This window comes from Heterodontus francisci, chromosome 44 (genome assembly GCF_036365525.1).
Source record: "Heterodontus francisci isolate sHetFra1 chromosome 44, sHetFra1.hap1, whole genome shotgun sequence".
Taxonomy (NCBI): Eukaryota; Metazoa; Chordata; class Chondrichthyes; order Heterodontiformes; family Heterodontidae; genus Heterodontus; species Heterodontus francisci.
In genome coordinates, this window is record NC_090414.1 from 25310314 (window position 1) to 25329093 (window position 18780).

The window sequence follows — 18780 nt, forward strand, 5'->3', positions numbered from 1 at the left end:
CCTGGCCAGAATCCCAACTCTACGCTCCGTATACTGCAGCCAATCCAAAACTCTGCCTCCTGTGTCCGAACCTGCAACAAGTCCAGTTCAGTCATCACCCCCTGTGCTCACTGACCGACACTGTCTCCCGGTCCCGCAACACCCTGATTTTAAAATCCTCATCAAATTCAAAATCCCTCCACAGCTTCCTTACCCCCTCCCTATCCAACAACCTCTGATACCTCGATTAGATTCCAATTCTGGGCACGTCCAAATTGCTTCATTTCACCACTGGTGGGCACTGTAACTCACTCCCAGGTATCTGTTATTCCATATATAAACCCCCCGAACCCCCCGATTAGATTCCAGTCTGTAACTCACTCCCGGGTATCTGTTATTCCATATATAAACCCCCCGAACCCCTCGATTAGATTCCAGTCTGTAACTCACTCCCGGGTATCTGTTATTCCATATATAAACCCCCCGAACCCCTCGATTAGATTCCAGTCTGTAACTCACTCCCGGGTATCTGTTATTCCATATATAAACCCCCCGAACCCCCCGATTAGATTCCAGTCTGTAACTCACTCCCGGGTATCTGTTATTCCATATATAAACCCCCCGAACCCCTCGATTAGATTCCAGTCTGTAACTCACTCCCGGGTATCTGTTATTCCATATATAAACCCCCCGAACCCCCCGATTAGATTCCAGTCTGTAACTCACTCCCGGGTATCTGTTATTCTATATATAAACCCCCCGAACCCCCCGATTAGATTCCAGTCTGTAACTCACTCCCGGGTATCTGTTATTCTATATATAACCCCCCCGAACCCCTCAATTAGATTCCAGTCTGTAACTCACTCCCGGGTATCTGTTATTCTGTATATAAACCCCCCGAACCCCTCGATTAGATTCCAGTCTGTAACTCACTCCCGGGTATCTGTTATTCCGTATATAAACCCCCCGAACCCCTCGATTAGATTCCAGTCTGTAACTCACTCCCGGGTATCTGTTATTCTGGATATAAAACCCCCGAACCCCTCGATTAGATTCCAGTCTGTAACTCACTCCCGGGTATCTGTTATTCCATATATAAACCCCCCGAACCCCTCGATTAGATTCCAGTCTGTAACTCACTCCCGGGTATCTGTTATTCCATATAGAAACCCCCCGAACCCCCCGATTAGATTCCAGTCTGTAACTCACTCTCGGGTATCTGTTATTCTATATATAAACCCCCCGAACCCCCCGATTAGATTCCAGTCTGTAACTCACTGCCGGGTATCTGTTATTCTATATATAAACCCCCCGAACCCCTCAATTAGATTCCAGTCTGTAACTCACTCCCGGGTATCTGTTATTCTGTATATAAACCCCCCGAACCCCTCGATTAGATTCCAGTCTGTAACTCACTCCCGGGTATCTGTTATTCTGTATATAAACCCCCCGAACCCCTCGATTAGATTCCAGTCTGTAACTCACTCCCGGGTATCTGTTATTCCATATATAAACCCCCCGAACCCCTCGATTAGATTCCAGTCTGTAACTCACTCCCGGGTATCTGTTATTCTATATATAAACCCACCGAACCCCTCGATTAGATTCCAGTCTGTAACTCACTCCCGGGTATCTGTTATTCTATATATAAACCCCCCGAACCCCTCGATTAGATTCCAGTCTGTAACTCACTCCCGGGTATCTGTTATTCTATATATAAACCCACCGAACCCCTCGATTAGATTCCAGTCTGTAACTCACTCCCGGGTATCTGTTATTCTATATATAAACCCCCCCGAACCCCTCGATTAGATTCCAGTCTGTAACTCACTCCCGGGTATCTGTTATTCTATATATAAACCCCCCAAATCCCTCGATTAGATTCCAGCCTGTAACTCACTCCCGGGTATCTGTTATTCTATATATAAACCCCCCCGAACCCCCGATTAGATTCCAGCCTGTAACTCACTCCCGGGTATCTGTTATTCTATATATAATCCACCTGAACCCCTCGATTAGATTCCAGTCTGTAACTCACTCCCGGGTATCTGTTATTCCATATATAAACCCCCCGAACCCCTCAATTAGATTCCAGTCTGTAACTCACTCCCGGGTATCTGTTATTCCACATATAAACCCCCCGAACCCCTCGATTAGATTCCAGTCTGTAACTCACTCCCGGGTACCTGTTATTCTATATATAAACCCCCCGAACCCCTCGATTAGATTCCAGTCTGAAACTCACTCCCAGGTATCTGTTATTCCACATATAAACCCCCCGAACCCCTCGATTAGATTCCAGTCTGTAACTCACTCCCAGGTATCTGTTATTCTATATATAAACCTCCCGAACCCCTCGATTAGATTCCAGTCTGCAACTCACTCCCGGGTATCTGTTATTCTATATATAAACCCCCCGAACCCCTCGATTAGATTCCAGTCTGTAACTCACTCCCGGGTATCTGTCATTCTATATATAAACCACCCGAACCCCCCGATTAGATTCCAGTCTGTAACTCACTCCCGGGTATCTGTTATTCCATAGATAAACCCCCCGAACCCCTCGATTAGATTCCAGTCTGTAACTCACTCCCGGGTATCTGTTATTCTATATATAAACCCAGCGAAACCCTCGATTAGATTCCAGTCTGTAGCTCACTCCCGGGTATCTGTTATTCTATATATAAACCCCCCGAACCACTCGATTAGATTCCAGTCTGTAACTCACTCCCGGGTATCTGTTATTCCATATATAAACCCCCCGAACCCCTCGATTAGATTCCAGTCTGTAACTCACTCCCGGGTATCTGTTATTCAATATATAAACCCCCCGAACCCCTCGATTAGATTCCAGTCTGTAACTCACTCCCGGGTATCTGTTATTCTATATATAAACCACCCAAACCCCTCGATTAGATTCCAGTCTGTAACTCACTCCCGGGCATCTGTTATTCTATATATAAACCACCCGAACCCCTCGATTAGATTCCAGTCTGTAACTCATTCCCGGGTATCTGTTATTCTATATATAAACCCCCCGAACCCCTCGATTAGATTCCAGTCTGTAACTCACTCCCGGGTATCTGTTATTCTATATATGAACCCCCTGAACCCCTCGATTAGATTCCAGTCTGTAACTTACTCCCGGGTATCTGTTATTCGATAGAAAACCCCCCCGAAGCCCTCGATTAGATTCCAGTCTGTAACTCACTCCCGGGTATCTGTTATTCTATATATAAACCCTCCGAACCCCTCGATTAGATTCCAGTCTGTAACTCACTCCCGGGTATCTGTTATTCTGTATATAAACCCCCCGAACCCCTCGATTAGATTCCATTCTGTAACTCACTCCCGGGTGTCTGTTATTCTGTATATAAACCACCCAAACCCCTCGATTAGATTCCATTCTGTAACTCACTCCCGGGTATCTGTTATTCTATATATAAACCCCCCCGAACCCCTCGATTAGATTCCAGTCTGTAACTCACTCCCGGGTATCTGTTATTCTATATATAAACCCCCCAAATCCCTCGATTAGATTCCAGCCTGTAACTCACTCCCGGGTATCTGTTATTCTATATATAAACCCCCCGAACCCCCGATTAGATTCCAGCCTGTAACTCACTCCCGGGTATCTGTTATTCTATATATAATCCACCTGAACCCCTCGATTAGATTCCAGTCTGTAACTCACTCCCGGGTATCTGTTATTCCATATATAAACCCCCCGAACCCCTCAATTAGATTCCAGTCTGTAACTCACTCCCGGGTATCTGTTATTCCACATATAAACCCCCCGAACCCCTCGATTAGATTCCAGTCTGTAACTCACTCCCGGGTACCTGTTATTCTATATATAAACCCCCCGAACCCCTCGATTAGATTCCAGTCTGAAACTCACTCCCAGGTATCTGTTATTCCACATATAAACCCCCCGAACCCCTCGATTAGATTCCAGTCTGTAACTCACTCCCAGGTATCTGTTATTCCACATATAAACGCCCCGAACCCCTCGATTAGATTCCAGTCTGTAACTCACTCCCGGGTATCTGTTATTCTATATATAAACCACCCCGAACCCCTCAATTAGATTCCATTCTGTAACTCACTCCTGGGTATCTGTTATTCTATATATAACCCCTTCAAACAGATTCCAGTCTGTAACTCCCTCCCCGGTATCTGTTATTCTATATATAAACCACCCCGAACCCCTCAATTAGATTCCAGTCTGTAACTCACTCCCGGGTATCTGTTATTCTATATATAAACCACCCGAACACCTCGATTAGATTCCAGTCTGTAACTCACTCCCGGGTATCTGTTATTCTATATATAAAACCCACCGAACCCCTCGATTAGATTCCAGTCTGTAACTCACTCCCGGGTATCTGTTATTCTATATATAAAACCCACCGAACCCCTCGATTAGATTCCAGTCTGTAACTCACTCCCGGGTATCTGTTATTCTATATATAAACCACCCCAAACCCCTCGATTAGATTCCAGTCTGTAACTCACTCCCGGGTATCTGTTATTCGATATATAAACCCCCCCAATTAGATTCCAGTCTGTAACTCACTCCCGGGTATCATTTATTCTATATATAAACCACACCGAACCCCTCGATTAGATTCCAGTCTGTAACTCACCCCCGGGTATCTGTTATTCTCTATATAAACCACCCGAACCCCTCGATTAGATTCCAGTCTGTAACTCAATCCCGGGTATCTGTTATTCTGCATATAAACCACCCGAACCCCTCGATTAGATTCCAGTCTGTAACTCACTCCCGGGTATCTGTTGTTCTGTATATAAACCCCCCGAACCCCTCGATTAGATTCCAGTCTGTAACTCACTCCCGGGTATCTGTTATTCCATATTTTAATCACCTAAACCCCTCGAATAGATTCCAGTCTGTAACTCACTCCCCGGGTATCTGTTATTCTATATATAAACCCCCAGAACCTCTCGATTAGATTCCACTCTGTAACTCACTCCTGGGTATCTGTTATTCTATATATAAACCCCCAGGAACCCTTCGATTAGATTCCAGTCTGTAGCTCACTCCTGGGTATCTGTTATTCTATATAGAAACTGCCAAGAACCCCTTGATTAGATTCCACTCTGTAATTCACTCCCGGGTATCTGTTATTCTATATATAAACACCCCAATTAGATTCCAGTCTGTAACTCACTCCCGGGTATGTTATTCTATATATAAACCACCCGAACCCCTCAATTAGATTCCAGTCTGTAACTCACTCCCGGGTATCTGTTATTCTATATATAAACCACCCGAACCCCTCGATTAGATTCCAGTCTGTAACTCACTCCCGGGTATCTGTTATTCTATATATAAACCACCCCAAACGCCTCGATTAGATTCCAGTCTGTAACTCACTCTCGGGTATCTGTTGTTCTATATATAAACCACCCGAACCCCTCGATTAGATTCCAGTCTGCAACTCACTCCCGGGTATCTGTTATTCTATATATAAACCACCCCAAACCCCTCGATTAGATTCCAGTCTGTAACTCACTCCCGGGTATCTGTTATTCGATATATAAACCCCCCCGATTAGATTCCAGTCTGTAACTCACTCCCGGGTATCATTTATTCTATATATAAACCACACTGAACCCCTCGATTAGATTCCAGTCTGTATCTCACTCCCGGGTATCTGTTATTCGATATATAAACCCCCCGAACCCCTCGATTAGATTCCAGTCTGTAACTCACCCCCGGGTATCTGTTATTCTCTATATAAACCACCCGAACCCCTCGATTAGATTCCAGTCTGTAACTCACTCCCGGGTATCTGTTATTCTCTATATAAACCACCCGAACCCCTCGGTTAGATTCCAATCTGTAACTCACTCCCGGGTATCTGTTATTCTGCATATAAACCACCCGAACCCCTCGATTAGATTCCAGTCTGTAACTCACTCCCGGGTATCTGTTGTTCTGTATATAAACCTCCCGAACCCCTCGATTAGATTCCAGTCTGTAACTCACTCCCGGGTATCTGTTATTCTATATATAAACCCCCAAGAACCCTTCGATTCGATTCCAGTCTGTAACTCACTCCCGGGTATCTGTTATTCTATATATAAACCCCCAACAACTTCTCGATTAGATTCCAGTCAGTAACTCACTCCCGGGTATCTGTTATTCTATATTTTAATCACCTGAACACCTCGAATAGATTCCAGTCTGTAACTCACTCCCCGGGTATCTGTTATTCTATATATAAACCCCCAAGAACCCTTCGATTAGATTCCAGTCTGTAGCTCACTCCTGGGTATCTGTTATTCTATATATAAACCGCCAAGAACCCCTTGATTAGATTCCACTCTGTAATTCACTCCCGGGTATCTGTTATTCTATATATAAACACCCCGATTAGATTCCAGTCTGTAACTCACTCCCCGGTATCTGTTATTCTATATATAAACCACCCCGAACTGCTCAATTAGATTCCAGTCTGTAACTCACTCCCGGGTATCTGTTATTCGATATATAAAACCCACCGAACCCCTCGATTAGATTCCAGTCTGTAACTCACTCCCGGGTATCTGTTATTCTATAAATAAAACCCACCGAACCCCTCGATTAGATTCCAGTCTGTAACTCACTCCCGGGTATCTGTTATTCTATATATAAACCACCCCGAACCCCTCAATTAGATTCCAGTCTGTAACTCCCTCCCCGGTATCTGTTATTCTATATATAAACCCCCCCGAACCCCTCAATTAGATTCCAGTCTGTAACTCACTCCCGGGTATCTGTTATTCTCTATATAAACCCCCCGAACACCTCGATTAGATTCCAGTCTGTAACTCACTCCCGGGTATCTGTTATTCTATATATAAACCACCCGAACCCCTCGATTCGATTCCAGTCTGCAACTCACTCCCGGGTATCTGTTATTCTCTATATAAACCACCCGAACCCCTCGGTTAGATTCCAATCTGTAACTCACTCCCGGGTATCTGTTATTCTGCATATAAACCACCCGAACCCCTCGATTAGATTCCAGTCTGTAACTCACTCCCGGGTATCTGTTGTTCTGTATATAAACCTCCCGAACCCCTCGATTAGATTCCAGTCTGTAACTCACTCCCGGGTATCTGTTATTCTAAAAATAAACCCCCAAGAACCCTTCGATTAGATTCCAGTCTGTAACTCACTCCCAGGTATCTGTTATTCTATATATAAACCCCCAACAACTTCTCGATTAGATTCCAGTCAGTAACTCACTCCCGGGTATCTGTTATTCTATATTTTAATCACCTGAACCCCTCGAATAGATTCCAGTCTGTAACTCACTCCCCGGGTATCTGTTATTCTATATATAAACCCCCAGAACCTCTCGATTAGATTCCACTCTGTAACTCACTCCTGGGTATCTGTTATTCTATATATAAACCCCCAAGAACCCTTCGATTAGATTCCAGTCTGTAGCTCACTCCTGGGTATCTGTTATTCTATATATAAACCGCCAAGAACCCCTTGATTAGATTCCACTCTGTAATTCACTCCCGGGTATCTGTTATTCTAGATATAAACACCCCAATTAGATTCCAGTCTGTAACTCACTCCCGGGTATGTTATTCTATATATAAACCACCCGAACCCCTCAATTAGATTCCAGTCTGTAACTCACTCCCGGGTATCTGTTATTCTATATATAAACCACCCGAACCCCTCGATTAGATTCCAGTCTGTAACTCACTCCCGGGTATCTGTTATTCTATATATAAACCACCCCAAACGCCTCGATTAGATTCCAGTCTGTAACTCACTCTCGGGTATCTGTTGTTCTATATATAAACCACCCGAACCCCTCGATTAGATTCCAGTCTGCAACTCACTCCCGGGTATCTGTTATTCTATATATAAACCACCCCAAACCCCTCGATTAGATTCCAGTCTGTAACTCACTCCCGGGTATCTGTTATTCGATATATAAACCCCCCCGATTAGATTCCAGTCTGTAACTCACTCCCGGGTATCATTTATTCTATATATAAACCACACTGAACCCCTCGATTAGATTCCAGTCTGTATCTCACTCCCGGGTATCTGTTATTCGATATATAAACCCCCCGAACCCCTCGATTAGATTCCAGTCTGTAACTCACCCCCGGGTATCTGTTATTCTCTATATAAACCACCCGAACCCCTCGATTAGATTCCAGTCTGTAACTCACTCCCGGGTATCTGTTATTCTCTATATAAACCACCCGAACCCCTCGGTTAGATTCCAATCTGTAACTCACTCCCGGGTATCTGTTATTCTGCATATAAACCACCCGAACCCCTCGATTAGATTCCAGTCTGTAACTCACTCCCGGGTATCTGTTGTTCTGTCTCTAAACCTCCCGAACCCCTCAATTAGATTCCAGTCTGTAACTCACTCCCGGGTATCTGTTATTCTATATATAAACCCCCAAGAACCCTTCGATTAGATTCCAGTCTGTAACTCACTCCCGGGTATCTGTTATTCTATATATAAACCCCCAAGAACCCTTCGATTAGATTCCAGTCTGTAACTCACTCCCAGGTATCTGTTATTCTATATATAAACCCCCAACAACTTCTCGATTAGATTCCAGTCAGTAACTCACTCCCGGGTATCTGTTATTCTATATTTTAATCACCTGAACCCCTCGAATAGATTCCAGTCTGTAACTCACTCCCCGTGTATCTGTTATTCTATATATAAACCGCCAAGAACCCCTTGATTAGATTCCACTCTGTAATTCACTCCCGGGTATCTGTTATTCTTTCTATAAACACCCCGATTAGATTCCAGTCTGTAACTCACTCCCCGGTATCTGTTATTCTATATATAAACCACCCCGAACTGCTCAATTAGATTCCAGTCTGTAACTCACTCCCGGGTATCTGTTATTCTGTATATAAACCACCCCAAACCCCTCAATTAGATTCCAGCCTGTAACTCACTCCCGGGTATCTGTTATTCTATATATAAACCACCCGAACCCCTCGATTAGATTCCAGTCTGTAACTCACTCCTGGGTATCTGTTATTCTATATATAAACCACCCCGAACCCCTCAATTAGATTCCATTCTGTAACTCACTCCTGGGTATCTGTTATTCTATATATAACCCCTTCAAACAGATTCCAGTCTGTAACTCCCTCCCCGGTATCTGCTATTCTATATATAAACCACCCCGAACCCCTCAATTAGATTCCAGTCTGTAACTCACTCCCGGGTATCTGTTATTCTATATATAAACCACCCGAACACCTCGATTAGATTCCAGTCTGTAACTCACTCCCGGGTATCTGTTATTCGATATATAAAACCCACCGAACCCCTCGATTAGATTCCAGTCTGTAACTCACTCCCGGGTATCTGTTATTCTATATATAAAACCCACCGAACCCCTCGATTAGATTCCAGTCTGTAACTCACTCCCGGGTATCTGTTATTCTATATATAAACCACCCCGAACCCCTCAATTAGATTCCAGTCTGTAACTCCCTCCCCGGTATCTGTTATTCTATATATAAACCCCCCCGAACCCCTCAATTAGATTCCAGTCTGTAACTCACTCCCGGGTATCTGTTATTCTCTATATAAACCCCCCGAACACCTCGATTAGATTCCAGTCTGTAACTCACTCCCGGGTATCTGTTATTCTATATATAAACCACCCGAACCCCTCGATTCAATTCCAGTCTGCAACTCACTCCCGGGTATCTGTTATTCTGTATATAAACCCCCCGAACCTCTCGATTAGATTCCAGTCTGTAACTCACTCCCGGGTATCTGTTATTCTATATTTAAACCACCCGAACCCCTCGATTAGATTCCAGTCTGTAACTCACTCCCGGGTATCTGTTATTCTATATATAAACCCCCAAGAACCCTTCGATTAGATTCCAGTCTGTAACTCACTCCCGGGTATCTGTTATTCTATATATAAACCCCCAACAACTTCTCGATTAGATTCCAGTCTGTAACTCACTCCCGGGTATCTGTTATTCTATATATAAACCCCCAAGAACCCTTCGATTAGATTCCAGTCTGTAGCTCACTCCTGGGTATCTGTTATTCTATATATAAACTGCCAAGAACCCCTTGATTAGATTCCACTCTGTAATTCACTCCCGGGTATCTGTTATTCTATATATAAACACCCAGATTAGATTCCAGTCTGTAACTCACTCCCGGGTATGTTATTCTATATATAAACCACCCGAACCCCTCAATTAGATTCCAGCCTGTAACTCACACCCGGGTATCTGTTATTCTATATATAAACCACCCCGAACTGCTCAATTAGATTCCAGTCTGTAACTCACTCCCGGGTATCTGTTATTCTGTATATAAACCACCCCGAACCCCTCAATTAGATTCCAGTCTGTAGCTCACTCCCGGGTATCTGTTATTCTATATATAAACCACCCCAAACCCCTCGATTAGATTCCAGTCTGTAACTCACTCCCGGGTATCTGTTATTCTATATATAAACCACCCCAAACCCCTCGATTAGATTCCAGTCTGTAACTCACTCCCGGGTATCTGTTATTCGATATATAAACCCCCCCGATTAGATTCCAGTCTGTAACTCACTCCCGGGTATCATTTATTCTATATATAAAGCACACTGAACTCCTCGATTAGATTCCAGTCTGTATCTCACTCCCGGGTATCTGTTATTCGATATATAAACCCCCCCGAACCCCTCGATTAGATTCCAGTCTGTAACTCACCCCCGGGTATCTGTTATTCTCTATATAAACCACCCGAACCCCTCGATTAGATTCCAGTCTGTAACTCACTCCCGGGTATCTGTTATTCTCTATATAAACCACCCGAACCCCTCGGTTAGATTCCAATCTGTAACTCACTCCCGGGTATGTTATTCTGCATATAAACCACCCGAACCCCTCGATTAGATTCCAGTCTGTAACTCACTCCCGGGTATCTGTTGTTCTGTATATAAACCTCCCGAACCCCTCGATTAGATTCCAGTCTGTAACTCACTCCCGGGTATCTGTTATTCTATATATAAACCCCCAAGAACCCTTCGATTAGATTCCAGTCTGTAGCTCACTCCTGGGTAACTGTTATTCTATATATAAACCGCCAAGAACCCCTTGATTAGATTCCACTCTGTAATTCACTCCCGGGTATCTGTTATTCTATATATAAACACCCCGATTAGATTCCAGTCTGTAACTCACTCCCGGGTATCTGTTATTCTCTATATAAACCACCCAAACCCCTCAATTAGATTCCAGCCTGTAACTCACTCCCGGGTATCTGTTATTCTATATATAAACCACCCCGAACCCCTCAATTAGATTCCAGCCTGTAACTCACTCCCGGGTATCTGTTATTCTATATATAAACCACCCGAACCCCTCAATTAGATTCCAGCCTGTAACTCACTCCCGGGTATCTGTTATTCTATATATAAACCACCCGAACCCCTCGATTAGATTCCAGTCTGTAACTCACTCCTGGGTATCTGTTATTCTATATATAAACCACCCCGAACCCCTCAATTAGATTCCATTCTGTAACTCACTCCTGGGTATCTGTTATTCCATATATAACCCCTTCAAACAGATTCCAGTCTGTAACTCCCTCCCCGGTATCTGTTATTCTATATATAAACCACTCCGAACCCCTCAATTAAGATTCCAGTCTGTAACTCACTCCCGGGTATCTGTTATTCTATATATAAACCACCCGAACACCTCGATTAGATTCCAGTCTGTAACTCCCGGGTGTCTGTTATTCTATATATAAAACCCACCGAACCCCTCGATTAGATTCCAGTCTGTAACTCACTCCCGGGTATCTGTTATTCTATATATAAAACCCACCGAACCCCTCGATTAGATTCCAGTCTGTAACTCACTCCCGGGTATCTGTTATTCTATATATAAACCACCCCGAACCCCTCAATTAGATTCCAGTCTGTAACTCCCTCCCCGGTATCTGTTATTCTATATATAAACCCCCCCGAACCCCTCAATTAGATTCCAGTCTGTAACTCACTCCCGGGTATCTGTTATTCTCTATATAAACCCCCCGAACACCTCAATTAGATTCCAGTCTGTAACTCACTCCCGGGTATCTGTTATTCTATATATAAACCACCCGAACCCCTCGATTAGATTCCAGTCTGTAACTCACTCCCGGGTATCTGTTATTCTATATATAAAACCCCCCGAACACCTCAATTAGATTCCAGTCTGTAACTCACTCCCGGGTATCTGTTATTCTATATATAAACCACCCGAAGCCCTCGATTAGATTCCAGTCTGTAACTCACTCCCGGGTATCTGTTATTCTATATATAAAACCCCCCGAACACCTCAATTAGATTCCAGTCTGTAACTCACTCCCAGGTATCTGTTATTCTATATATAAACCACCCGAACCCCTCGATTAGATTCCAGTCTGTAACTCACTCCCGGGTATCTGTTATTCTATATATAAAACCCACCGAACACCTCAATTAGATTCCAGTCTGTAACTCACTCCCGGGTATCTGTTATTCTATATATAAACCACCCGAACCCCTCGATTAGATTCCAGTCTGTAACTCACTCCCGGGTATCTGTTATTCGATATATAAACCACCCCGAACCCCTCGATTAGATTCCAGCCTGTAACTCACTCCCGGGTATCTGTTATTCTATATATAAACCACCCGAACCCCTCGATTAGATTCCAGTCTGTAACTCACTCCCGGGTATCTGTTATTCTATATATAAAACCCACCGAACACCTCGATTCGATTCCAGTCTGCAACTCACTCCCGGGTATCTGTTATTCTGTATATAAACCCCCCGAACCCCTCGATTAGATTCCAGTCTGTAACTCACTCCCAGGTATCTGTTATTCGATATATAAACCCCCCGAACCCCTCGATTAGATTCCAGTCTGTAACTCACTCCCAGGTATCTGTTATTCTATATATAAACCACCCAAACCCCTCGATTAGATTCCAGTCTGTAACTCACTCCCAGGTATCTGTTATTCTGTATATAAACCCCCCGAACCCCTCGATTAGATTCCAGTCTGTAACTCACTCCCAGGTATCTGTTATTCTATATATAAACCACCCGAACCCCTCGATTAGATTCCAGTCTGTAACTCACTCCCGGGTATCTGTTATTCTATATATAAACCACCCCAAACCCCTCGATTAGATTCCAGTCTGTAACTCACTCCCGGGTATCTGTTATTCGATATATAAACCCCCCCGATTAGATTCCAGTCTGTAACTCACTCCCGGGTATCATTTATTCTATATATAAAGCACACTGAACCCCTCGATTAGATTCCAGTCTGTATCTCACTCCCGGGTATCTGTTATTCGATATATAAACCCCCCCGAACCCCTCGATTAGATTCCAGTCTGTAACTCACCCCCGGGTATCTGTTATTCTCTATATAAACCACCCGAACCCCTCGATTAGATTCCAGTCTGTAACTCACTCCCGGGTATCTGTTATTCTCTATATAAACCACCCGAACCCCTCGGTTAGATTCCAATCTGTAACTCACTCCCGGGTATGTTATTCTGCATATAAACCACCCGAACCCCTCGATTAGATTCCAGTCTGTAACTCACTCCCGGGTATCTGTTGTTCTGTATATAAACCTCCCGAACCCCTCGATTAGATTCCAGTCTGTAACTCACTCCCGGGTATCTGTTATTCTATATATAAACCCCCAAGAACCCTTCGATTAGATTCCAGTCTGTAGCTCACTCCTGGGTAACTGTTATTCTATATATAAACCGCCAAGAACCCCTTGATTAGATTCCACTCTGTAATTCACTCCCGGGTATCTGTTATTCTATATATAAACACCCCGATTAGATTCCAGTCTGTAACTCACTCCCGGGTATCTGTTATTCTCTATATAAACCACCCAAACCCCTCAATTAGATTCCAGCCTGTAACTCACTCCCGGGTATCTGTTATTCTATATATAAACCACCCCGAACCCCTCAATTAGATTCCAGCCTGTAACTCACTCCCGGGTATCTGTTATTCTATATATAAACCACCCGAACCCCTCAATTAGATTCCAGCCTGTAACTCACTCCCGGGTATCTGTTATTCTATATATAAACCACCCGAACCCCTCGATTAGATTCCAGTCTGTAACTCACTCCTGGGTATCTGTTATTCTATATATAAACCACCCCGAACCCCTCAATTAGATTCCATTCTGTAACTCACTCCTGGGTATCTGTTATTCCATATATAACCCCTTCAAACAGATTCCAGTCTGTAACTCCCTCCCCGGTATCTGTTATTCTATATATAAACCACTCCGAACCCCTCAATTAAGATTCCAGTCTGTAACTCACTCCCGGGTATCTGTTATTCTATATATAAACCACCCGAACACCTCGATTAGATTCTAGTCTGTAACTCCCGGGTGTCTGTTATTCTATATATAAAACCCACCGAACCCCTCGATTAGATTCCAGTCTGTAACTCACTCCCGGGTATCTGTTATTCTATATATAAAACCCACCGAACCCCTCGATTAGATTCCAGTCTGTAACTCACTCCCGGGTATCTGTTATTCTATATATAAACCACCCCGAACCCCTCAATTAGATTCCAGTCTGTAACTCCCTCCCCGGTATCTGTTATTCTATATATAAACCCCCCCGAACCCCTCAATTAGATTCCAGTCTGTAACTCACTCCCGGGTATCTGTTATTCTCTATATAAACCCCCCGAACACCTCAATTAGATTCCAGTCTGTAACTCACTCCCGGGTATCTGTTATTCTATATATAAACCACCCGAACCCCTCGATTAGATTCCAGTCTGTAACTCACTCCCGGGTATCTGTTATTCTATATATAAAACCCCCCGAACACCTCAATTAGATTCCAGTCTGTAACTCACTCCCGGGTATCTGTTATTCTATATATAAACCACCCGAAGCCCTCGATTAGATTCCAGTCTGTAACTCACTCCCGGGTATCTGTTATTCTATATATAAAACCCCCCGAACACCTCAATTAGATTCCAGTCTGTAACTCACTCCCAGGTATCTGTTATTCTATATATAAACCACCCGAACCCCTCGATTAGATTCCAGTCTGTAACTCACTCCCGGGTATCTGTTATTCTATATATAAAACCCACCGAACACCTCAATTAGATTCCAGTCTGTAACTCACTCCCGGGTATCTGTTATTCTATATATAAACCACCCGAACCCCTCGATTAGATTCCAGTCTGTAACTCACTCCCGGGTATCTGTTATTCGATATATAAACCACCCCGAACCCCTCGATTAGATTCCAGCCTGTAACTCACTCCCGGGTATCTGTTATTCTATATATAAACCACCCGAACCCCTCGATTAGATTCCAGTCTGTAACTCACTCCCGGGTATCTGTTATTCTATATATAAAACCCACCGAACACCTCGATTCGATTCCAGTCTGCAACTCACTCCCGGGTATCTGTTATTCTGTATATAAACCCCCCGAACCCCTCGATTAGATTCCAGTCTGTAACTCACTCCCAGGTATCTGTTATTCGATATATAAACCCCCCGAACCCCTCGATTAGATTCCAGTCTGTAACTCACTCCCAGGTATCTGTTATTCTATATATAAACCACCCAAACCCCTCGATTAGATTCCAGTCTGTAACTCACTCCCAGGTATCTGTTATTCTGTATATAAACCCCCCGAACCCCTCGATTAGATTCCAGTCTGTAACTCACTCCCAGGTATCTGTTATTCTATATATAAACCACCCGAACCCCTCGATTAGATTCCAGTCTGTAACTCACTCCCAGGTATCTGTTATTCTATATATAAACCCCCCAACACCCTCGATTAGATTCCAGTCTGTAACTCACTCCTGGGTATCTGTTATTCTGTATACAGAAACCTCGATTAGATTCCAGCCAATTCGATGCCTCAGTGATATATTTCACAGTATCTTCAACGTCCATTAGTAAATATCAAATTTCGACAGGTTTTAAAAAAAAAAATCACAAAATGTCTGATTTTGTCCTTTTTGAAACAAAAGAATTGTTTATTTTTTAAAAAAAGTACAGGAATATGTTCGATAACCACAGCCTTGCATGGTCATTACACTGGATATATCGACTCCCCAATGTCACTCTTTCCATCCCTCTCCACCAATGGATAGAGATGGAGGCAGTGTAACTGAGAATATATCCCAGGCCCTTATTCCTGGTCGTACTGGCCGTGCAGTGGAGCCCAGCCCATGATCCTTAAAATTGACATGTTTGCACATTTTACAACAAAATTTAAAATGGACAAGTAGTGAGGCTCGTACTCCCAGCTCCAATGGAGATGAGGGTCTGATCGTAACCGGAGACTGTGGTTCTGGAAGTGACTGAGCTAACTTTTATTTGATGTTAATGTGCAGCCCCTTCAATTCTGCAGTAACAAAGCAGGTTTGATAAAGGGAAGGATTTAAAACAAGTAGCAGGACTGAAGTGGGGTCGGAGATCTGCCATTTAAATATCTTCAAGACTATAGAGAGGGGGGTGGAGGAGAGACTGAGACAGAGAGAGAGAGAGAGAGACTCAAGCTGAGAGAATGAGCGATGTAAACAGTCCCATATCCCCGCCCGACATCCCAGGGAGCTGCCATTTATCTAGCATGGTGTCAGCTCAAAGATGGACTCCAGAGGAACAGGGCTCCCACCACCTGCCCCAACCTACAGTCTGAGCGGGGGCTCCACCAGGTGATGATGTTTCCAGGCTGGTCGCCTTTCCTTTGGTTTCACACCATAAACTTGACCAGAAAAGACAGCGCAGCTCCCAGAGCAAGACCCAAGGCCAGAAAGAAAGCCATCACCGCCCCGGCTGTCTCTGCATTCCTGGGGGAGACCTTCCTGCAGATAAACAAGACGGGCACAGGTTAGCCGAGCTGCAAACGAATCACATCGAGAAATGGGGGCGGGGAGAGAAGATCCCAGCTCGAGCCCTCAGCGAGACTCTTTACACTGCCCGGTGTGGTACTGAGTGCCAAACACACAAGGCAGGATAGGCCCAGTCCCATCCCCAGCCTGTGGTGACCCGAACCCGGGCAGCAGTGGAGGCTAAATGTGACCCGAGCTCCTCAGATCAGGGAACAGGGACGGTGTGGTGGTGGTGGGGGGGGCGGGGTGTCGAATGGTCTCATCACCACTCAGTGACTCCTGTTGGGGATGTGGGTGGCAGAGAGGCACCAGATCGAGCACGACTCCCAATGCCGAATAGCCGTCAACGCTCATGGGATCACGGCTGGTGGATTGGAACAAGGTTAAACAACGCCAGGAGCCAGTGCCCGCCGAGCAACACACTCCTGGAGTCACTGCTCTGCAGGAACGAATATCACTCAATATAAAACCAGCACAATACAGCGCCAGCTCAGACAGATCTTCCTGTCATGGATAGACCTGGTTTGCTGTAGTTTACGAGGAGCAAATTGAGATCACAAGCTCCGCCCCGCCTCCAACTCACTGGCTGACATGGCGGTGGTAATACTCACTCTGTATTAAAGGTACTTACTTGGGTGCGTAGCACATGCAGAGGGTCACGAAGTAGCCATTGGAGAAGGCAAACAGGAGCATGAAGAGAATGAACCAGCCGTCATGTGGGATGAGGACTGGGAGGTAAGCACGGTCTGTCACATTGCACAACATGAAGAGTGGGATGAAGACGACTCGGGCCAGGACAAACAGCAGCAGCAGGTTGTCCTTCTGGGGCTGCGGGAAGAGACGTGGCTACGTTACAACTTCATCGCAGCAGCGATCGGTATCGCGGGACTGAGCCGCAGACCAGAGGGGAGAAAGACAGTGTCAGCAAGACAAACAGTCCATGAAAACCAGCCAGAGGAGAACGACGTCTTTAACAGTAAAAAAAAAAATCCCCAAGGTGCTTCCCAGGAGCGTAAATCAGACAGAATTTGACCCCCGAGCCACACAAGGAGATATTAGGGACAGGCGACCAAAAGCGCGGTCAAAGAGGTCGGTTTTTAAGGAGCGTCTTAAAGGAGGAGAGAGCGAGGCGGAGAGGTTTAGGGAGGGAATTCCAGAGCTTAGGGCCCCAGGCAGCTGAAGGCACGGCCGCCAATGGTGGAGCGATGGGAATCGGGGGATGGACAAGAGGGCGGAATTGGTGGAGCGCAGAGATCTCGGAGGGTTGTAGGGGCTGGAGGAGGTTACAGAGATAGGGAGGGTTGTAGGGGCTGGAGGAGGTTACAGAGATAGGGAGGGTTGTAGGGGCTGGAGGAGGTTACAGAGATAGGGAGGGTTGTAGGGGCTGGAGGAGGTTACAGAGATAGGGAGGGTTGTAGGGGCTGGAGGAGGTTACAGAGATAGGGAGGGTTGTAAGGGCTGGAGGAGGTGACAGAGATAGGGAGGGTTGTAGGGGCTGGAGGAGGTGACAGAGATAGGGAGGGTTGTAGGGGCTGGAGGAGGTTACAGAGATAGGGAGGGTTGTAAGGGCTGGAGGAGGTGACAGAGATAGGGAGGGTTGTAGGGGCTGGAGGAGGTGACAGAGATAGGGAGGGTTGTAGGGGCTGGAGGAGGTGACAGAGATAGGGAGGGTTGTAGGGGCTGGAGGAGGTTACATAGATAGGGAGGGTTGTAGAGGCTGGAGGAGGTTACAGAGATAGGGAGGGTTGTAGGAGCTGGAGGAGGTTACAGAGATAGGGAGGGTTGTAGGGGCTGGAGGAGGTTACAGAGATAGGGAGGGTTGTAGGGGCTGGAGGAGGTTACAGAGATAGGGAGGGTTG

At 45.0% G+C, this 18780-nt stretch overlaps 1 protein-coding gene across 2 annotated transcripts in view; it reads right to left on the reverse strand.

Annotated features, from left to right (window-relative positions):
- Positions 1-16029: 16029 nt before the first annotated feature.
- LOC137355884 (equilibrative nucleoside transporter 2-like) overlaps positions 16030-18780 on the reverse strand; it is a 31737-nt gene continuing 28986 nt past the window's right edge. For both annotated transcript variants that reach the window (XM_068021496.1, XM_068021497.1), the window contains exons 12-13: positions 17553-17749; positions 16030-16894 (exon numbers count right to left, since the gene is read on the reverse strand). In XM_068021496.1, coding sequence (XP_067877597.1) covers positions 16783-16894; positions 17553-17749 — 309 coding nt within the window. In that variant the 3' untranslated portion in view covers positions 16030-16782. The remainder of the gene's footprint in view (positions 16895-17552; positions 17750-18780) is intronic.